We start from the raw sequence: 16,804 nt of genomic DNA on the forward strand, positions 1-16,804 counted from the left end.
ATATTATTATTTCAATATGTAAGCCATTAGAGCAACAGAAAACTTCTGCAGCTTTGCGCGGAATGATGTATGATGACTCAGAAGTTTCCTCGTCTCCAGACGTGCGGTGTGGGGTGTGGGGACTTGCTGACAGGGGACCGACCCACAGAATAGCAAGGGCCTGATATCAGGTCGTCAATTAGTCAACTCAAGGACAAATGTACCCTTGCGGAACAGAACAGAAGTCTGTGAATATTATTCAGGTGAAGATATTCAACTTGTTTGTATTGAAAGAAGGAAATCAAAAGAAGTCACATTCCACATAGATGAAATAGGCAGCATGTTATCTAGGTACCCGCCCTGACGCTAATGACGGAGGTATGTTTCCTGAAACATGCGTTTGACTAGTAAATACATAGCAACCTGCAGAGGAAACATACATTTCTCTTGGAACCTGAAGAGTCCACAGGCCCGTGACAAAGGACTAGTTTTGTGGCTGAAGTAAAATTTACATATAATCATCGCAAGTTTATTACCATTGTTAAGGATGTTAGTGTTTATGGGAAGGAGGATCGGATGCTGAAGCCTGGGTTTTAGAAGGGGAATTAACTGAGGTTGAGGTTTGGGTTGGAGGGAAGTGAGGCGATGTAAAATTGGTGGACATGGAGGATGGATATGTGATGCAAATGCAGATTGCAGATATGGTAGCTGCTATCTTTAGAAATACTTCAACTTCAAGTCATGTTTCATGGTTCTAATGTTCAGATAGACACGTATACAGCTCTTTGCTGACGCATTGGCTATATGCGCTACTTTCTAGGTGGGGGATGGTTTTGCCCGGGAACTAGAAGCTTTCCGGCAGACAATTTTTCCTCGGCTGACTATTTGTAAGAGCCTAGCTTCTCTAATTTAACTATCACGGCGTGATGGAATTGATGTTATGCAGGGCGACGAACTGAATTCGGGCAGATTTCTCCCTAACGCTGCATTAGCAGGGATTTACGTAGTGTGCGAGTGCAAGTATGATCCCTTTTGACGGATAACACAAGGGAAACGAGATAGGCTAGGGATCGGGTGACAATTTCATCAGTTCTTCGCAAAATATGGGTGATACACTAATATGCCCCGAAACGATTTTTGAGGCCTCTGCAGGGAAAAGTGGGGTGCGGGACTGGAGTTTTGACTCTAGGTCTAACGTGATCCACAGTCGCGCGAGCGACCCCAACAAAATTTTGAAACCCTTCAATGTGTAACAACTGATAAAACCACAATAACGCCACAGATTTGGCCATTCAACACGTGTAGGGCATTCGGAATATATATTACCTTTTGCCCCACAGCCAGAACATGTCACTTGCCGCCGGACCAAGCGCATAGAATGTAAAGTAGGCTCAGTAACCAGTTTTGCAGGCATCTCTAGTTAAGATATATCTTTGGTTCCACCTTTATCCTCAACGACATCATCTTCACCACCTTTTACACCCCCATATTGAGATGTACGATTAGACACGCTGTGCTGCAGAAAGCATCCGAGTCAGAGTGCGCCAAAAACCGCAAAACCGCAAAATCGAACCGACCCGAACCGCACTTGGTTCGGTTTTTGGGACTAGTTCTAAAAACCACTGCGATTTGTGGTTTCTTAGGTTCAAACCGCAATGGTTTTTGGGGCCCTAATAGGTTGTCAAAAAAGGCAAACTTCAAGCGCTAAATCACGTACTTGGTTTATTATTGGTTTATATCGATTTCTAGACTACTTTAAAGAGCTATTTATAAACTTTATGCAATTTTATGCAAATATGGTTTTTGTTGGGGCCCCATTGGGGAACCGCAATGGTTTGTCGTTTGGTGCGGTTTGAGAGGTTTGAAACCGCACCCAATGCGGTTTGGGTTTTGGGGGCAAGGTTTGCCCCCAACTGCGGTTTTTGGCGCAGTCTAATCCGAGTTAACGAGATTGTCGAAGTTTGAATCCCTATATCAAGTGTATCACCACCTATTTTGGTGATAAGATACAATAAGCGAGGCCTCAGAGGAGTACATAATTGTTAATAACGATGAAAGGTCCACTACTGCTCTAGCTGGCCCATTCCCATGAATCCTCAATGTGATATAAGCGTCTCACAGGACCCGGAGGCATGAATGCTGATATCACAACAATCTGAAACCCGACATATATTCCATCCTCGAAGAAGGCCTTTTTTGAGAGACTAAAGGGGTAAAGATGGAATAAAAACAAGAAAATCAAAGAAAACCGAAACAAAATGTATAAATGATGTTTATACGTTCAGAAACTTTGAGTCGATGTAGAGCCAAGCTCCAAGGTTCGCTCAACACAACCAACACTGAAACGAGGTAAATAAAAAATAGGTCACCAGTCCTAAGGATGAGATCGTAGGCAATCTTTGTTGATCCAACGTTGGGTCGCTCACAGATGAGATGATCAAACAAGAAACATGAGCCTGTCGTTGCTTGTTGAGTAGCTCCCAATGCACCACAAAGCCTCAAATTCAGAGGCCGTGAGGGATTTGACAGCCAGCCAACGTTCCTTGGCCAACTCAACTTTACTCACTCTCAACATGACTCTAGCACGTCTCCCCCTGTGGAAATCAAGAATTTCCTGCAAAAATTGCAGTCAAAAAGAAGACATGGGGTGTGAGCTATCCTTTACCCGTCTTTTTTGATCATGCCACATTGATTGTGAATCTCTATACCATCAGGTCGTCTTTCTTTGCACATTTCCTATGCTTAATGCCCTATTGCTGATAGGCTATCGCTTACGTTTACCACTTCAGGAGCTTGGCACACTAGTTAGATTGACATTACCCGGTTCAGGTTGTTTATGCTGACTCCGAGATGTCAACCTCGGCTTTTTTGACTAGCGGTCACCCGACTTATGATCTCAGATTCCAAAATAAATACTTCAACCCCCTATAGATACATATTTTGTACGACGTGGGCGGCTCGACACGCTAATAATTTGCCAAGCTAAAATTGGAGAACAACTATCACCGGTCTTCAAAATTATATTTGAGAATATTCAAGATACCCTACTATTTTAGTTCCGACGCACTCCTCCTAGGGCCTCGCTGAAATGGCATCTCTTGCACTGCCTATCCCAGCAAGTAGTAAGGGTAAAGGTCCCAATCTTGGTGGTGGCGCCATTGCCGGTATTACAATTGGCGTAATCGTGGGGGTCTTCGGACTCGTTTTCCTTTGCGCTTATACCTCACTTCGGCACCATATGCGACAGAATCAGTCAATTCAAACATCAAAGGGGCAAAGCCAAGAGAGTAAAGACGCAGCCCCAGTCGGACGTCCTAACGGTCAACATTCTTGCTAGGCAGAGAATTTGTTTCAAAAAAATGAACAGAGATCCATTAAGATACCAAACAAACTCGGTGAAGACACCAAGCCGCGTGGTATCGCAGGACTCGTACCACCTAAGATACAGTTGCGCCCAGGCTCGCCTTCCATGTTGGAGACACACAAGAGACTTCTTGACTGGTGTGTTGACAAGGTTTGAACAAGGGAACAAAAAGGTCATTTATAAGGCGCTCTCGACATTGAAGATCTTGAGTGAAGAGTTTCACGAATAGAGTGCATAATTTGTCTCGATCGCTATCCTTCGTTATTCATTGAGTGTGATATAATACACTCATCTGCTTAAGCATGCTGGCTGGCTGGAATGCGATACAGTGTGGATCATTTACTCTGACCCCTCGCCGATTGTGATAGTCGACAACTACACCTAACCGAATAGGATATATGGAGATGGAACAAAGTATGTCAAAGCTTCCTTGAGTCCAAAACGGAAGCAGACTAGATAGCTATAAGGACAGGAATTCAGCATTTTGCGACTTAGATTCGAACTCGATTGACAGAGACTCTCGCAGCCCATGGTCAGAAAACTACGATCTCATTCGGACGCTAATGAGAGTTTCGGGAATTCAGCCGCTGTTACCCGTGCATTAATAGTGCTCTTTGCTTAGATCTTCGACCAGCGCAGGAGCACCGCAGCAGCAATAACTGGTAATACACTCACCAACTCTCCCAGCCCCGCAAACTCCGGGGGAATTCTCGCATTCACGAAGGCACCCGCAGCGAGAAGAACAGCAAAAGTGTTGTACACGATGCTCCATGTAAAATTGAACTTGATGCGGTTGACAGCCTTCCCACTGACGTTCATCATGGTGGGAATGCCAGCCAGAGAAGGCCGCATAAGAACCACATCCGCTGCGGATTGCGCGACATCCGTACCTTCGTTCATGTGGACGCCGATCGTAGCCCGCGCAAGAGCAACGGCATCGTTCGTGCCGTCACCGCAGAACACAACAACCGATTCCTTACGACCGGTGCCATCGTCAAGGAGCTTCTGGATGTAATCCTTCTTGTCAGAAGGTGAGCTTCGAGAACGCATATTGTTGCAGGGAATGCCAAGCTTCGACGCTAAAATCTGGACAGCTCCGTCATCGTCGCCAGAAACCACATGCACCGAGACGCCACGCATTTTCAGGTTCTCAATTGTCCCTGCAGCGTCAGGTCGAAGCTCATCTTCTAGGCCATAGACCGCCACGAAGTCATTCTCAATTGTAAAACAGAAGACAGTGTAACCTCGAGCAAGCATTAGTTGCACAAGCTCATGGTCCGATACAGCTAACCAGCGAGAATTGCCTGCTCGAAGGCCCTGGCCACCTAAGACGGCTTCAACGCCTTTACCAGTCAGGCTCTTAGGCTCGGGAACAGTCGAAGCAATAACCCCAGCATCCTTAAGGTGAGAAGCCACAGAAACCGAGACTGGGTGTCGACTGTTTTCGATGAGGCCTAGAAGAATCGGGAGTTTATCCCCGTCAACACAGTCCTGCGCGACAACGGAAAGTTTCCCCCGAGTCAAGGTCCCGGTTTTGTCGAACACGACGTGCGCCGTTTTATGAGCCAATTCAATTGCATCTGCCGACTTGAAAATAATACCTCTTTCCGCTGCAATTCCGCTGGATATCACGATGACCATGGGAACAGCCAGTCCAATGGCGCAGGGGCAAGAGACAATGAGGACAGTAATGGCGTAGGTTATAGCCTGAATTGTAGCTTCGGATCCATCATATCCACGAATAGTCACGCCTACTGCAACCCAAATCACAAACGTGATGATCGTCAATGCCACTATAATCGGTACGAAATAGGCTGCTACCCGGTCCGCTAGATCCTGTAGCTTGGGTTTCGACAGTTTCGCTTCATCGACCATGGCAGCGATAGTGTGGATAGTGTTCTCGCTGGGTAAACGATTGAGTCGAACAGTTATAACTCCAGGTCCATTGATAGACCCGGCAATTACCACAGACTCGGGATATTTCTCCACCGGTCGAGACTCACCAGTGAGCATAGACTCGTCAACCTCGGATGACCCAGTAATGACAGTACCGTCGGTCGGGATTTGAGTATCAGGGAGAACTTTAAAGGTGTCGCCGTATTGAAGAAGGCGGGTGTCAATTTCACGTTCCCTTCCACTCTCTTCGTCGACAAGGATAGCTGTCGATGTCTGAAGGGACCGGATAGAGATGGATTCGACAGCTCTCTGACGAGTAAGAGCGGCAACCCACCGACCAACCATGATCAAGGTGACCAAAAGGGTGCTTGTTTCAAAAAATTGACCGGTCGAAAGGGGTTTCTCGGCAATGAGGTACCCAAAGGAGACAACCGAGAAGATGTAGGCAGCAGTGGTACTTAAAACAATCAAAAGATCCATTTCTATCACTCGCGAGAAAAGGAGAGCTTTTAGGGCCTTAGGGTAGAAAGGCCCTGCGATGACAACTTGAACGATGGTGGCTAAGGCGAGTGAAGCCGAGGAATATGCCACCTCCCTCTCAGGGAGCGGAGCCCATGCCATAACCAAGACCGGAATGGTCAAGACAGCAGAGAGTAAGGTCATATAGCCGACATGGCGGACATGCTTGTTGCCAGCCTCCAGAGAAGGATCGCCGCGTAGAGGAGCAAGTTCAATTGGCGGACCCCAAATCTTCTCGGTGAAGTCTCGAGCTCCCACCACCTTCGGATCAAACACAACTCGCACAGTCTGTTTGTCCACGATAGCCGTGTCAATCACTCCCTCTGGCCAAGGCTGACTAATCAATTTCAAGGGGTCATCGGGGACAATAAGATCTAGGCTAAAACCATGGTTCTGGACTCTTTCGCACTTGAATTCGGTCGTCCGCTCCAGATGCTTCATTATTTGCTCCACCGACCCAAGGCGAAGATCAACGTTGAACTCGGCCCGGGAGAGAACCAAACTGGTTTTCAGGTCTTCGACGGCGGGGACAGAACCAAGAATTCGTTTGAGCTTTGTTTCGCAACCAGTACAAGTCATGCCGGAAATGCTGAGGACAACAGATTCCTTGCCAGTACCCTGGTTCTCTATGTCGGTAACGTCCTGAAATAGGGCTTTGTCAATCCCCGGGCCAGGTTCTGGCGCAGCAGAGAAGCAGCAAGCATCGGCGCAAGAACTTTGAGGGCTGACCGGCTGGGTTCCTGGGCAGCAAAATTCTGCGCAACTAGTCTTCGGAGTCTGCACGATATCCTGCTTGGATGACTTACAGCAAGAGCCGGAGCAGTGGGCAATAAGAGGCTCTTTGGTGATCGTGTTCTTACTTGTTCCGCAACAAGATCCTACGCACGCACTAGTTGGAGGTTCAACAACGGGGTTGATCTTCAAACAGCTTGAGTCCGCGAAGGGTCCCTTGTCGTCGCTGTCCTTGTCTGAGTGGTCTCCGAGACGATGTGAATTGGAGCAGCCGATCTTGGAGGCAGATTCGTCAATACGAACGGTCTTTGAGCGGCAAAATTCGAGGTTTCCAGTTCTGGTGGCAGGATGGTTTGCAGAATTCTCAAGGAAATGGCAAGATTTGGTACAGTTGACCTCGTTGGATGGAAGCGTAGTGGGCTCGTTCCCAGAACAGCAAGAAGATGAGCACGTTTGCTTACTTGGTGCTTCTTGAATTGGTTTGTCGTCCGCGCCGCAAGAGGCGGCATGATTGCTCTTTGTCGGAAGTTGATTGATTAATTTGCCCTCGGAGCAGCACATCGAAGATTGACTTTGAGTGGGAGAACCTGTGGTGGGGTTGTCCTTTGAACAAATGGAGATGATGCAAGCATCGGCGGACTGGTTCTTGACAGACCTGGCGCTTTCACCGGAGACCCTTTGCAAGCGAGAAGGATTCTGGGTCTGGTCGTTAGTGAGAGAGCGGTTGCTTCTCATGGAATCCAGTGAAAGGCGAAGAGGGGAGCTAGCAGATGATATACTAGAGCCTTGCTTCCCACCCAGTGAATGGCGCTCGCGGAATTCACAGCAGGTTTCCTCGCCAATAGCGATAAGAGAGCGGCAAATACATCCCAAGGCTTGTAGAGTAGCACCGTAGCGGTCGAGGACAGAGAGAGTGTTCTGATTACATGTCTTGCGGTCGGAAGCTGCATCAGAAGCCAAGGTAAATCAGCAATCTTTCAGTGCCATCCTTGGAGAGCGGCTACTCACCATTGGGCTGACCGGTTGAGTCGGGGGCAGCACTCATCGCGGACGCCCGCATAGCCAAGCGGTCAAGGCAAGACGTGTCGCAGCATGGGCCGACTTTGCCACGGCAACAGTCCGGCACGTCGATATCATTTTCAGTTTCGCGATCGGCGCATATACCAGGAGAATAGAAACCATCCGATCTCTCCTGGTTTGGTATTTCCTGACCCGGAGTCGTTTCCTTGAAAGGCTCAGCGTTGGCGCCGTCGCAGCATGAATTTTTGCAACCGCTCGTCTCCTCAGGTTTAGCCGCGCTCGACGTGACGTCACGCTCAGGGGCTGGAACCGATGGGCCGCAACAGGTGAATCCCATTGCGAAATAAATAATTTCTGGTTCTTTGTTAAATTTGTGTGATCTTGAGTTGTTGCTAAAGTTGAGTTTTTGGAGCCTAAGAAGTCAGCCCCTTGGGTTGGGGCCCCGGGGATTAGGTGTCAGCACGTGAATGGGGTGTGGTGGGCTCTGATTCCAGCCTGGGTGGGAGAGGGTATCGTCGGTGCGCAAGGGGCAATTCATCGTAGATGCGTGACCTGTCAGTGCCAGATGGGAGGCGAACCTGGGCGGGACTGTACTATTTGTATCAACAAGGGCTAGGGTTGGTAACATAATCAATGAACCGTCCCTCTTCTTGGATGTCTTCGATACTGTATTCTTGGAGATCTGTGTTTTGATAATCCTACGTTGGGGTGCTGTGGGGCCCCTGTAAATCTAGAAAAAGCGTCTTCTGGCATGTGTGGTTCGCCAGGCTAGACACATATCGAGTGCCACGAAGCCAACCGTGCAATGAATCCGTGTCCTAGGCCTGGAGATGTGGGTCCGTGGTTGGGGAGCTGTGGCCACGAGGCCTTTGGTCCTAGGTCCCCTGATGTAGCATAGTTGACTTAAGGCCACGCACTGACGGCTGTGGATGCGGATCCACATTGGACGTACGTCCACAGCTCCTAGTCTAGGTGGACTTTCTGTCACGGACTCCATGGGGACATGTATCACACCAGTATCAACTCCGATGGACTACCCCGCTTCTTGCCAGCGCATCCCTGTAGAGTCGTCAGCGACAATTCATCGCCTCTTTTGATCATGTTAAATAAGTCGTTCTTGGTGAACCTGGGAGTTCCCCAAGAATCAGTCTCTGTACATCTTGCAATACCACTTGTTCCGAGACATCTTTGATCTTACCTAGTTGACAGGCTCTATCCTGTAAACACTAGACCTCTTTCTTACAAAAATATTAGGTATTAGATTTTCTTCTATGTTTTATTGCAAGAATATATATTTAATAAAAAGGTGCTATAAAATTAGTCTGCTCTATTAAGACCCTAATACATTGCGAATTTCTGATAACGTATTCGATAAGCGAGCTGACCACCCCATGCGAGCTGGCCACCCACCTATTAAATCTACCATTATTATTGAATTTTTCAACCACAACATAAATTCAGTAAAATTGAAGCTATTCAGACATCTCCGGGCACCTATTTCTCCTATGTCCTAGGTTTTTACAGAGGCTGCATCGTTGTGGTCTCCTCTTATTGGTCCGATTCGGCGTCGGCGATACAGCTCCATCTCGACCTAAGCTAGCTTCATGAACTATTTCCGGTCCTGAAACTATTGACATAGCCTCTAGAACCGATATTCCACCTTTATGAGCTATTCGCTTCCTCGTACGCTTCCTTTTCTGGGTTGTTTTCGCATTGGCGGCACGTAATTCGCGGTTTTCCTGGCGTATAATCGTAGCGCCGTGTATAGCTAGATAGCAGCCTTTCACGATCTGCTCAAAGGCTTTTTCGGCGCGCGAGGGGTCCTCTTGTAGCATTTTCTTAATAGAGGAAGCTTGCCGGCGTACGTCCTTCACTATATACGGGGTTTTCGGCGTAAAATTGCGGCTAGAATCGCTTCCTCGACTCGGAGGAGGTGGAGGAGTAATAAGGCGTATATTTAGCTTCGAAATCACGCGATTCGGATCAAAAGGAGCGATGCTAGCAGCTGCGAAGCTATTAAGAATAGTTTCCGGCTTAAATGCCTCTCTCCGGGCCCGAGGATAAGCTATAAGGAAGTCGTATTTATCGATACGACTAATGCAAAGCTTTATTTACGAGTCTACTAGCTCCCCGTACGCCCGTTTTAGTACCCTAAAACAGCCGATATCGAGAGGTTGTAGGAGGTAAGAGGAATACGACGGTATATAGATAGGTATAATATCGTTTTGAGAGCAAATCGAGTCAAATTGAGGCGTAAGATAGCTGCCATAACCGTCGAGGATAAGAAGACGATACCTCCCCTTCGTCCGGCTTGTAGTCGATGGAATAAAAAGCTTTTGGAGCTAGTTAAGACCTATTTTATCGGTTATCCATCTATTATTACTCAATTCGAAGCGCCAGTCTAATAGGAGGTTGGTATCCTTGAACCATGCCTCTATAAGGACCTTGCCTTTGAAAATGACGTATGGCGGAAGCACCCACCCTCCCGCACTAATAGCTTCAATTGAGGTCACCTATTCGCGGTTTCTAGGTTGCAAAACGGCTCTCCGACCGTACGTTCTCCTTGTAATAACCTTCGCAGTAGCCGTAAGGCCGAGGGCGAAGCCAGTTTCGTCGAAATTGTAGATATCGTCGCCGACAATGCCGTACTTTTCGATCGTAGCTTTCACGAAGTTAAACCACATTAAAATCGCCTTTTCATCCTCGCATTGAGCCCGCCGGTAGTCGTACGATCGCGAGAATCGAGTAGAGAGGTCAGGGTGCCGTTTAACGAAGTTTTCGACCCATTTTTCGCCGACAGTAATAGGTGGAGTTGACCCGCGCGCTTTAAGTAGTAAATCAGCTGCTTCTCGTACTGTACGAGGCCGAGGAGCAGCTCCACGATCGTCGAGTGAGAGGATCCAATTATAAAGCGATTCCTCCTCGAAAACAGTCAATTTATGGCTGTTGGCGCGAGTTTCGGCGCGATAGGTGATGCCATTAAGACGCGCCGAGAGCGTGGAGCGGGGGACATCAAAAACCGCTGCAGCTCTACGTACAGAGCTAAATTCTTGTTTCTGAATAGCTTCAATAGCTAATAAGATCCTACCCTCTTGCTCTACACGTTTTTGAGAGCATTGAGAGCGAATTGGCGGCATGGTAGGTGGTTGAATAGAGACAGTCTAATTACGCGGCGCGTTTTTGATGGGGTGGCCAGCTCGCATGGGGTGGCCAGCTCGCTTATCGAATACGTTATAGATTTTTAGTAGAAAAATGATCAATAGTGTTATATAGTTTCTTATAGGTTATAGTTGGTTATAGTTTATTGCGGTTTATTAATAGTTTCTCTCGGTTTATTAATAGTTTCTCGCGGTTTTTAATAGGTTGGCCTGTAAGAAAGCCCCTATTATCCAATTAGCGGCTTAATATAATTATTTAGTCGCGATATATTAACTCCCCTAGGGATCCTTCGTTTATCGGTCGCGTCTATATAGAATCCTTATAATTTGTGTAAGTTAGACCTTTCCCTTCTTATATTTATAATCAGCTACAATATCTCAAAAATAGCAATATCCCTTATCCTTATTATTATATAATAGCGACTTGGATAGTTACACTCGCTAGACCTTGACATTTCCCATGGGACTGTAAACAATGCAAACATTAGCTATCTAGCGAAAAGCATGATTGATTGAGCTATCTGGAGAAGACTGTCTATATATATAGGCCCTGAAAGAACTTCTACTAACACAGAGACAAACAAGAGGTCTAAAAGAGAGAGGGCAATTCCAGGATATTTGTCCTGTTTTAACGTCACAGAGTTACCAGATTTTAACCCAAATATCGTCCAATCAATTCGTAATGACTTGAAATTGATTAGCACGCTGAAGTTTGAGTATGGTTATAGAGAAGCAGATTTTGACTAATTCTGATTAGCTGTGTTAATACTCAATTAATAGGCAGGTGGCATGTTGGGTGTGTATTTTTCGCCATAGAAATTGAAACCAACATGAGCAATTGTGTACCGTCAGTCGAGTATGCACTAGAGCAGAACTAGTAGACTCCCGATGGTGAATAACATAGTATTCTGCACCAGACACGGCTCCTTTGAGCCTAGTATTTGTCCTTGATGACCATCCCTTCCGGGTAGACCAGGCGAAATCGATTTCTTTGATATTAGATGTCTTAGATCCCGATCGAGTTGCGGGTTGGTTGGTGGCATTATTGTCGGGAGAATTGTCGCCGCAGTTCACAGCGCTGAATTCGACGGTGCGAGCATGAAATCTTCCATCAGGAAGCATCCTCATCGTTAGATTTATGGGCTGATCAGTAGCATGCACATGGTGCCAATCATAATAAAGAGCCGAAGTGAAAACAAAACTATGGGTAACGCCCTTATGGGTAATATGGACGTAGCTAACCTCATACACGACACGTTTGATAGGAGTTAATGTATCGAATATGCAAGCGCTGCCATAGGCATTGATAATAGCACCAATACCAATAAGTAGCGCAATGCACCCCGTGGTAGCTTGACTAGGCATAATATAGTCCTAGACAATCCAGATAAAGCCCCCTCCAATGCTCGAGGCATTGCTATACCATCAAAATGAGAGATCATGAGCTCCACGGGGGCCATTATTAGGCTTACAAACGCCGTGATGGCCGCTGCGAATGTGTATTTCTTCTGGCCCACAGCACCTATTTAGGCGGTTAATCGAAGGAAATATGAATTAAATAAGTTGTTTGAAGGCGAATACAGCGATATTGAAGGAAATTGCCTTGATGAGAAGACCGGTTGATCGTTGAAGTTTGTCGTTTATGATGAGGAGAATAAGGAGGAATCTTGTTCATTTAAATTCGTGAATGCCTTGATATAAGAAGACAAGAAAATGAATGATTCCCACAAGAAATTCATATGGTCCCCGGTGTTCCTGAATGTCATAGGAAAGGGCGGAAGAAAAGGAGTGCACATGAGCGCGGTGCACAAGCGGTGTCCGAGCGGTGGCGGCGGGTGGGGTGGCAAAGGGGGCCAAGCTAGTGGGAGCTAACTAGCGTGTAACAAGATACTCTTAGTCCTCTTTAAATTAAACGACTACGTCATAATTTAGGGTCAAGTATCTTTTTCAAATTAAAAACTACAATGCATTTATTAAATGATTTCTAAGGAAACATAGTAGATATTGGAAAGCCTGTAAACTGTATATTTTTTTTATTTACAACCCCGTAAAAGGTGGTCTACTTGTAAGTACATAGCCCGGCGAAAGCTTGACTTAAAAAGCTTGAACTAGAAAACTTGAACTTCGGATAAGGTATCGAGCCCAGAACTGATGCCTATACAAATTTTGCGTGTGCCCTTTGCTCCACAGCGTCCTTGTAAAAAGATATTGCTAAAATAAATTAATTATTTTCTTTCCTCTTCTCGGCATATCTGCTATATAGGTTGGCCATTAACAAAAACGCCTCACCAACAGGAAAAGGCGGGTACTAAGTCGTACTACTCAAGATGACTCGGCAAGTATGAAATCCGGAAACCTTGCATAGCATGTTTTGTTGTATAAATCTGCGACTTTCAGCATCCAAATTTATCTTGTTACATAAAAATTCTACTAGCTTCCTTCTAAGCTTAGCCTCCGTACGGTACAACCAGCATCAGGTGAGACATAGCCTTGGTGGAGTGGAATAGAACAAAGTCAAATGGAATTATGAGACCACTAAGTGGAAGTGGGTTCTATATAGACTGGCATTCAATAGGGGTTGCCAAAGCTCCTGATTCTTAGGTCTCTGCTTTACAGCAAACATCCGCCAACTAGAGGGCACCAATTGTGAACTGGGGTTTGAGCTCGATTGTACTCGGGTCCGGCTGGAAGACACACGCAACAAACGCGATCGACTGAGAACTAAATGGGCGAGTGTAAGTGTGAGAATTGGAGGCGATCAAGGCTTTTTAAAGCTATAGGGCCAGAACAGTAGTTCCCCGACGGAATAATGTTATAGAACCCGATCTCAAGAGATCTCGCGAAGAAGCACCGTATTAGACTGTGACGAGGGCTATATCGCGTTAAACGAGTAGACTTACTTGTTTATATACGGTGATACGTTATGTTATGTATGTTGGATGGATATAAGCTCTGCTTATGGGAAACTAAGTTTTATCTTCTCGTAATTTTGACAAGCAAAATGAGTGGATCAAAAGGTGAGTATAGACCCTATTTTGCCCTGCAGTCAAGAGTGAATGCTGCGTTGCGTAGTATATTGGTATTTTTTTAAAGTTAGGATAGTACACAAAAAAGGAGAATGACCAACTCATCGGGACCAACTCGCTAGGAAGAAGCAGCAGTTTGCATGAAACCTGAACCCAATTCTATCCAAGATACCCTCCGCGATAGGGCCATGTAGCCAGTTTGTGATGATTGACGGGGATGAGGTGAACCCTATCAAAATTGCCCTACTGCGAAGAGGCGTGGTATCAGCAACAAATAGTGTGATACTGAACGAGATACAGTAAGATCCGATGTTGTAAAAAACTTGTGCGACGCAGTAGGTCTCAACATTTTGACAAGCTGCCATCATCGCCGTACCAACAGTCATAAAGAGAACCATCACAGCAAGGCCATGAATACGTCCCCATACGTCAATTAGCTTGGCATAAGGGATTTGAGAAATTCCGCCTGCAAAGCTGGCGATGACCGAGGTGGTTGCAGTCAGAGAATGTTCTTCAAAAGCGCTTGTCACGTAGGGGTTCAGAAGCCGAGTGACTCCTGTAGACATGTCGTAGACAAACATGGCGACCCAGATGCTGTACCTTTTGTTAGAATGCTAAAACGCTGGATCGTGGAACAATGTAGTGCTTACAGAAGGTAGATCACAATGAGTTCCCTTCGTGAGAGGGTACTGGCCAGTGCCTGGGCTGCTTGAACACCGTATTGAACAGAAGACTCGCAGATATTATGTCCACCAGTATGATTCGTGTCCCTCATAATGCTGGCTTTGTTTTCTTGGCTCTGCTGGGAAGGAGGCATGGCATCCTCCAGAAAAGTGCACTCCGCTGTTCGAGAAATAGCAATTTCCATGATGGCTGTTTGTTTTTGGCAAGGTTCTGAGTCCCGAAGCAAAATTGAAAATCGAAAAAAGCAGTTGATAAACAACTTGAGTGACAGTGTTTGAGAATCGGAACAATGAGATATTGTCAACATATAAATAGCTACAGCTACCCGGACTTTATTATTCTGTCGATGCCAAATTTTAGGTAACAGCAATAAATAGCGCGTAGATATTCTAGATCTATGAGGTTGCATTAGACATCATATTTATTAGTTCCCCCTATCAGATCACCTTTAGGTTTCTGTTATCAATCAGCAACTCCAAAAATGCAATCCCAAAATACTGATCCACACAAATCTAATCCGACCATAGATTCCCACACCAAGGCACCTGTGCCATCATCCAAACCACAGAATATAAATTAAAATAGTTGCTAAAGACTTCAAACTTCCTAATAGGTTCCATAATATCGCCAATCGTTTTGCTGTGTCATTTTTTTTACTGACTGAAGGATTAGTATCGTTCAATGCACAGATGTCAGCGATGACATGAATATGTAAATTACAATAGCAGATGGTAATTGATGTACGTTTGTACTTTGCAAATATGTCTATGAATGTCCTCAAATGCCATTCCATCCCACCGCAGGTGTATTACATACTAGATAAACAAAACGCCATCTTTGAGCGGAACCCCATTTAGCCAGCAATAGTATACTCACATATTCCATGGCTTTTAGCCACCCTGTCAGGCAACCAAAGCCTTTGTTCTCCCGGTATCCCGTTGACCATACCTGTGGGCTGAAATCTTTACTCGACGATGGCGAGGGGATGTAGCCGAGCCAAGTATCACCTACCAGAGTCTCGGTGCTGCTCGGAAATTTATCACGCCATGATATATGACCCTTTATCCAAAATCTGTGCTTTGACTTAATGGCCCACAAAGCGCTATTAGCTAAAAGTTCGAGGTACAGTGAGATTAATATAGGGCACATGGCCCAAGATATGGGACAAATAGCGCTAGACGAAGCATCTGGACGTAACCCTTATGCGGCTTGAGCCGCCCTACCGCGAAGCCCCATCAGGCAATCTCCTCCGATAAGCCGATCATCTCGGATTGGCAGGTACAAGCTCAATTTTTAAATTTCTTCCCCTTTGGAATTCACTGCATCGTATATTCCCGTTTTGCAAGCAGCAGATATACAGTAAGATGTCTCCTTGTAGTTAATTAGTTACGTAAATTGAGCAGAGCTTCTCTTGCCGTCTTCATCCCAGGTCTACAACTTACCCTCGAGACCGATTCGAACCCAATAGCACAAACTCGATCAAAGAAAAAAACGCAGCCCTCTCTAACACTACACCCGCGTGTAGTTGGTTTATTGCTGGGTCAGCACTGAAATATTAGCGTCAGAATTATGCGCACGCCCCTTGGGAGATTTCGGCACGTGATGATGATTCATGGGTTTTCGCCTTGCCTTGGCCAAATACATATTACAAGAAACTACCTATCGATCTGGGTTTTGGTGTCAATTCAAAGAAGCATAGGACGCAATTGTACCCTAATAGACTAATGAAGCGATTCAAACTGACATCGCGATGTGGTCAACTAGTTAGATGAATTGCATATAAGATCGGGGCCATCGTGGTATTGTTCTGACATTGATACTGTGAGAATCTGGCATCAACATGGATGCTAAATGAAGGTCAAAAACATGCAGTAAGCACGTCAACATTCAAGTTCTCTTCGAGACTTTCCACCAAGCTCACCACAACACTGCTCATCACTGTCCGTCAACACCGTTCGTTATTCAACTACACCGATTGAGTGTCTGCTCGCTACCTTCAAAACATCGCAAAATCCAACGACTGCCATCATGGATGAAGAGCGACAAGGTTTTCGACCGGAAGGGCAGACACTGAGGGGCCTATGCTATGCCATGAACACTAATTTACCGTGAACTACATTCTCTGTACGACCTATCTGGCAAGGTCTTACTCTCCCTATACATTTGAGAAGACTGAATCAATCTGCTTTAACCTGGCTGACCATACGTGCCATATCTCGAACATTGATTCTGATGGTTTCAAGGGTTGTGTTGGGCCCACGATCAGTTCAGTCCAGCAGAACGTCGCCCCCCTCCATCTTACCATCGCAGTATGATAGATACGTTATAGCGGTCAATTGAGATGTATTTAGTTGATTTGAAGATTAGATCATCGGAATTATTTCCTCGGTCTGATGCCTGTGACTATACTAAGGTTCTGTCTTCAG

General features: G+C 45.9%; 2 protein-coding genes across 2 annotated transcripts; both read right to left on the reverse strand.

Annotated features, from left to right (window-relative positions):
* Positions 1 to 3,961: 3,961 nt before the first annotated feature.
* On the reverse strand, positions 3,962 to 7,847 carry N7508_006108 (heavy metal translocating P-type ATPase; the record flags this gene model as incomplete). The annotated part of the gene is made up of 2 exons (XM_058464174.1): positions 3,962 to 7,434; positions 7,499 to 7,847. The coding sequence occupies 2 exons, from the start codon at positions 7,845 to 7,847 to the stop codon at positions 3,962 to 3,964; spliced, it is 3,822 nt and encodes a 1,273-aa protein (XP_058318027.1).
* A 5,948-nt stretch (positions 7,848 to 13,795) lies between these two features.
* On the reverse strand, positions 13,796 to 14,562 carry N7508_006109 (siderophore iron transporter-like protein mirB; the record flags this gene model as incomplete). Its single annotated transcript, XM_058464175.1, has 2 exons — positions 13,796 to 14,288; positions 14,345 to 14,562. The coding sequence occupies 2 exons, from the start codon at positions 14,560 to 14,562 to the stop codon at positions 13,796 to 13,798; spliced, it is 711 nt and encodes a 236-aa protein (XP_058318028.1).
* Between the last annotated feature and the right edge of the window lie 2,242 nt (positions 14,563 to 16,804).

This window comes from Penicillium antarcticum, assembly GCF_028974205.1.
Source record: "Penicillium antarcticum strain IBT 31339 chromosome Unknown utg000006l_segment0_segment0, whole genome shotgun sequence".
NCBI lineage: Eukaryota > Fungi > Ascomycota > Eurotiomycetes > Eurotiales > Aspergillaceae > Penicillium > Penicillium antarcticum.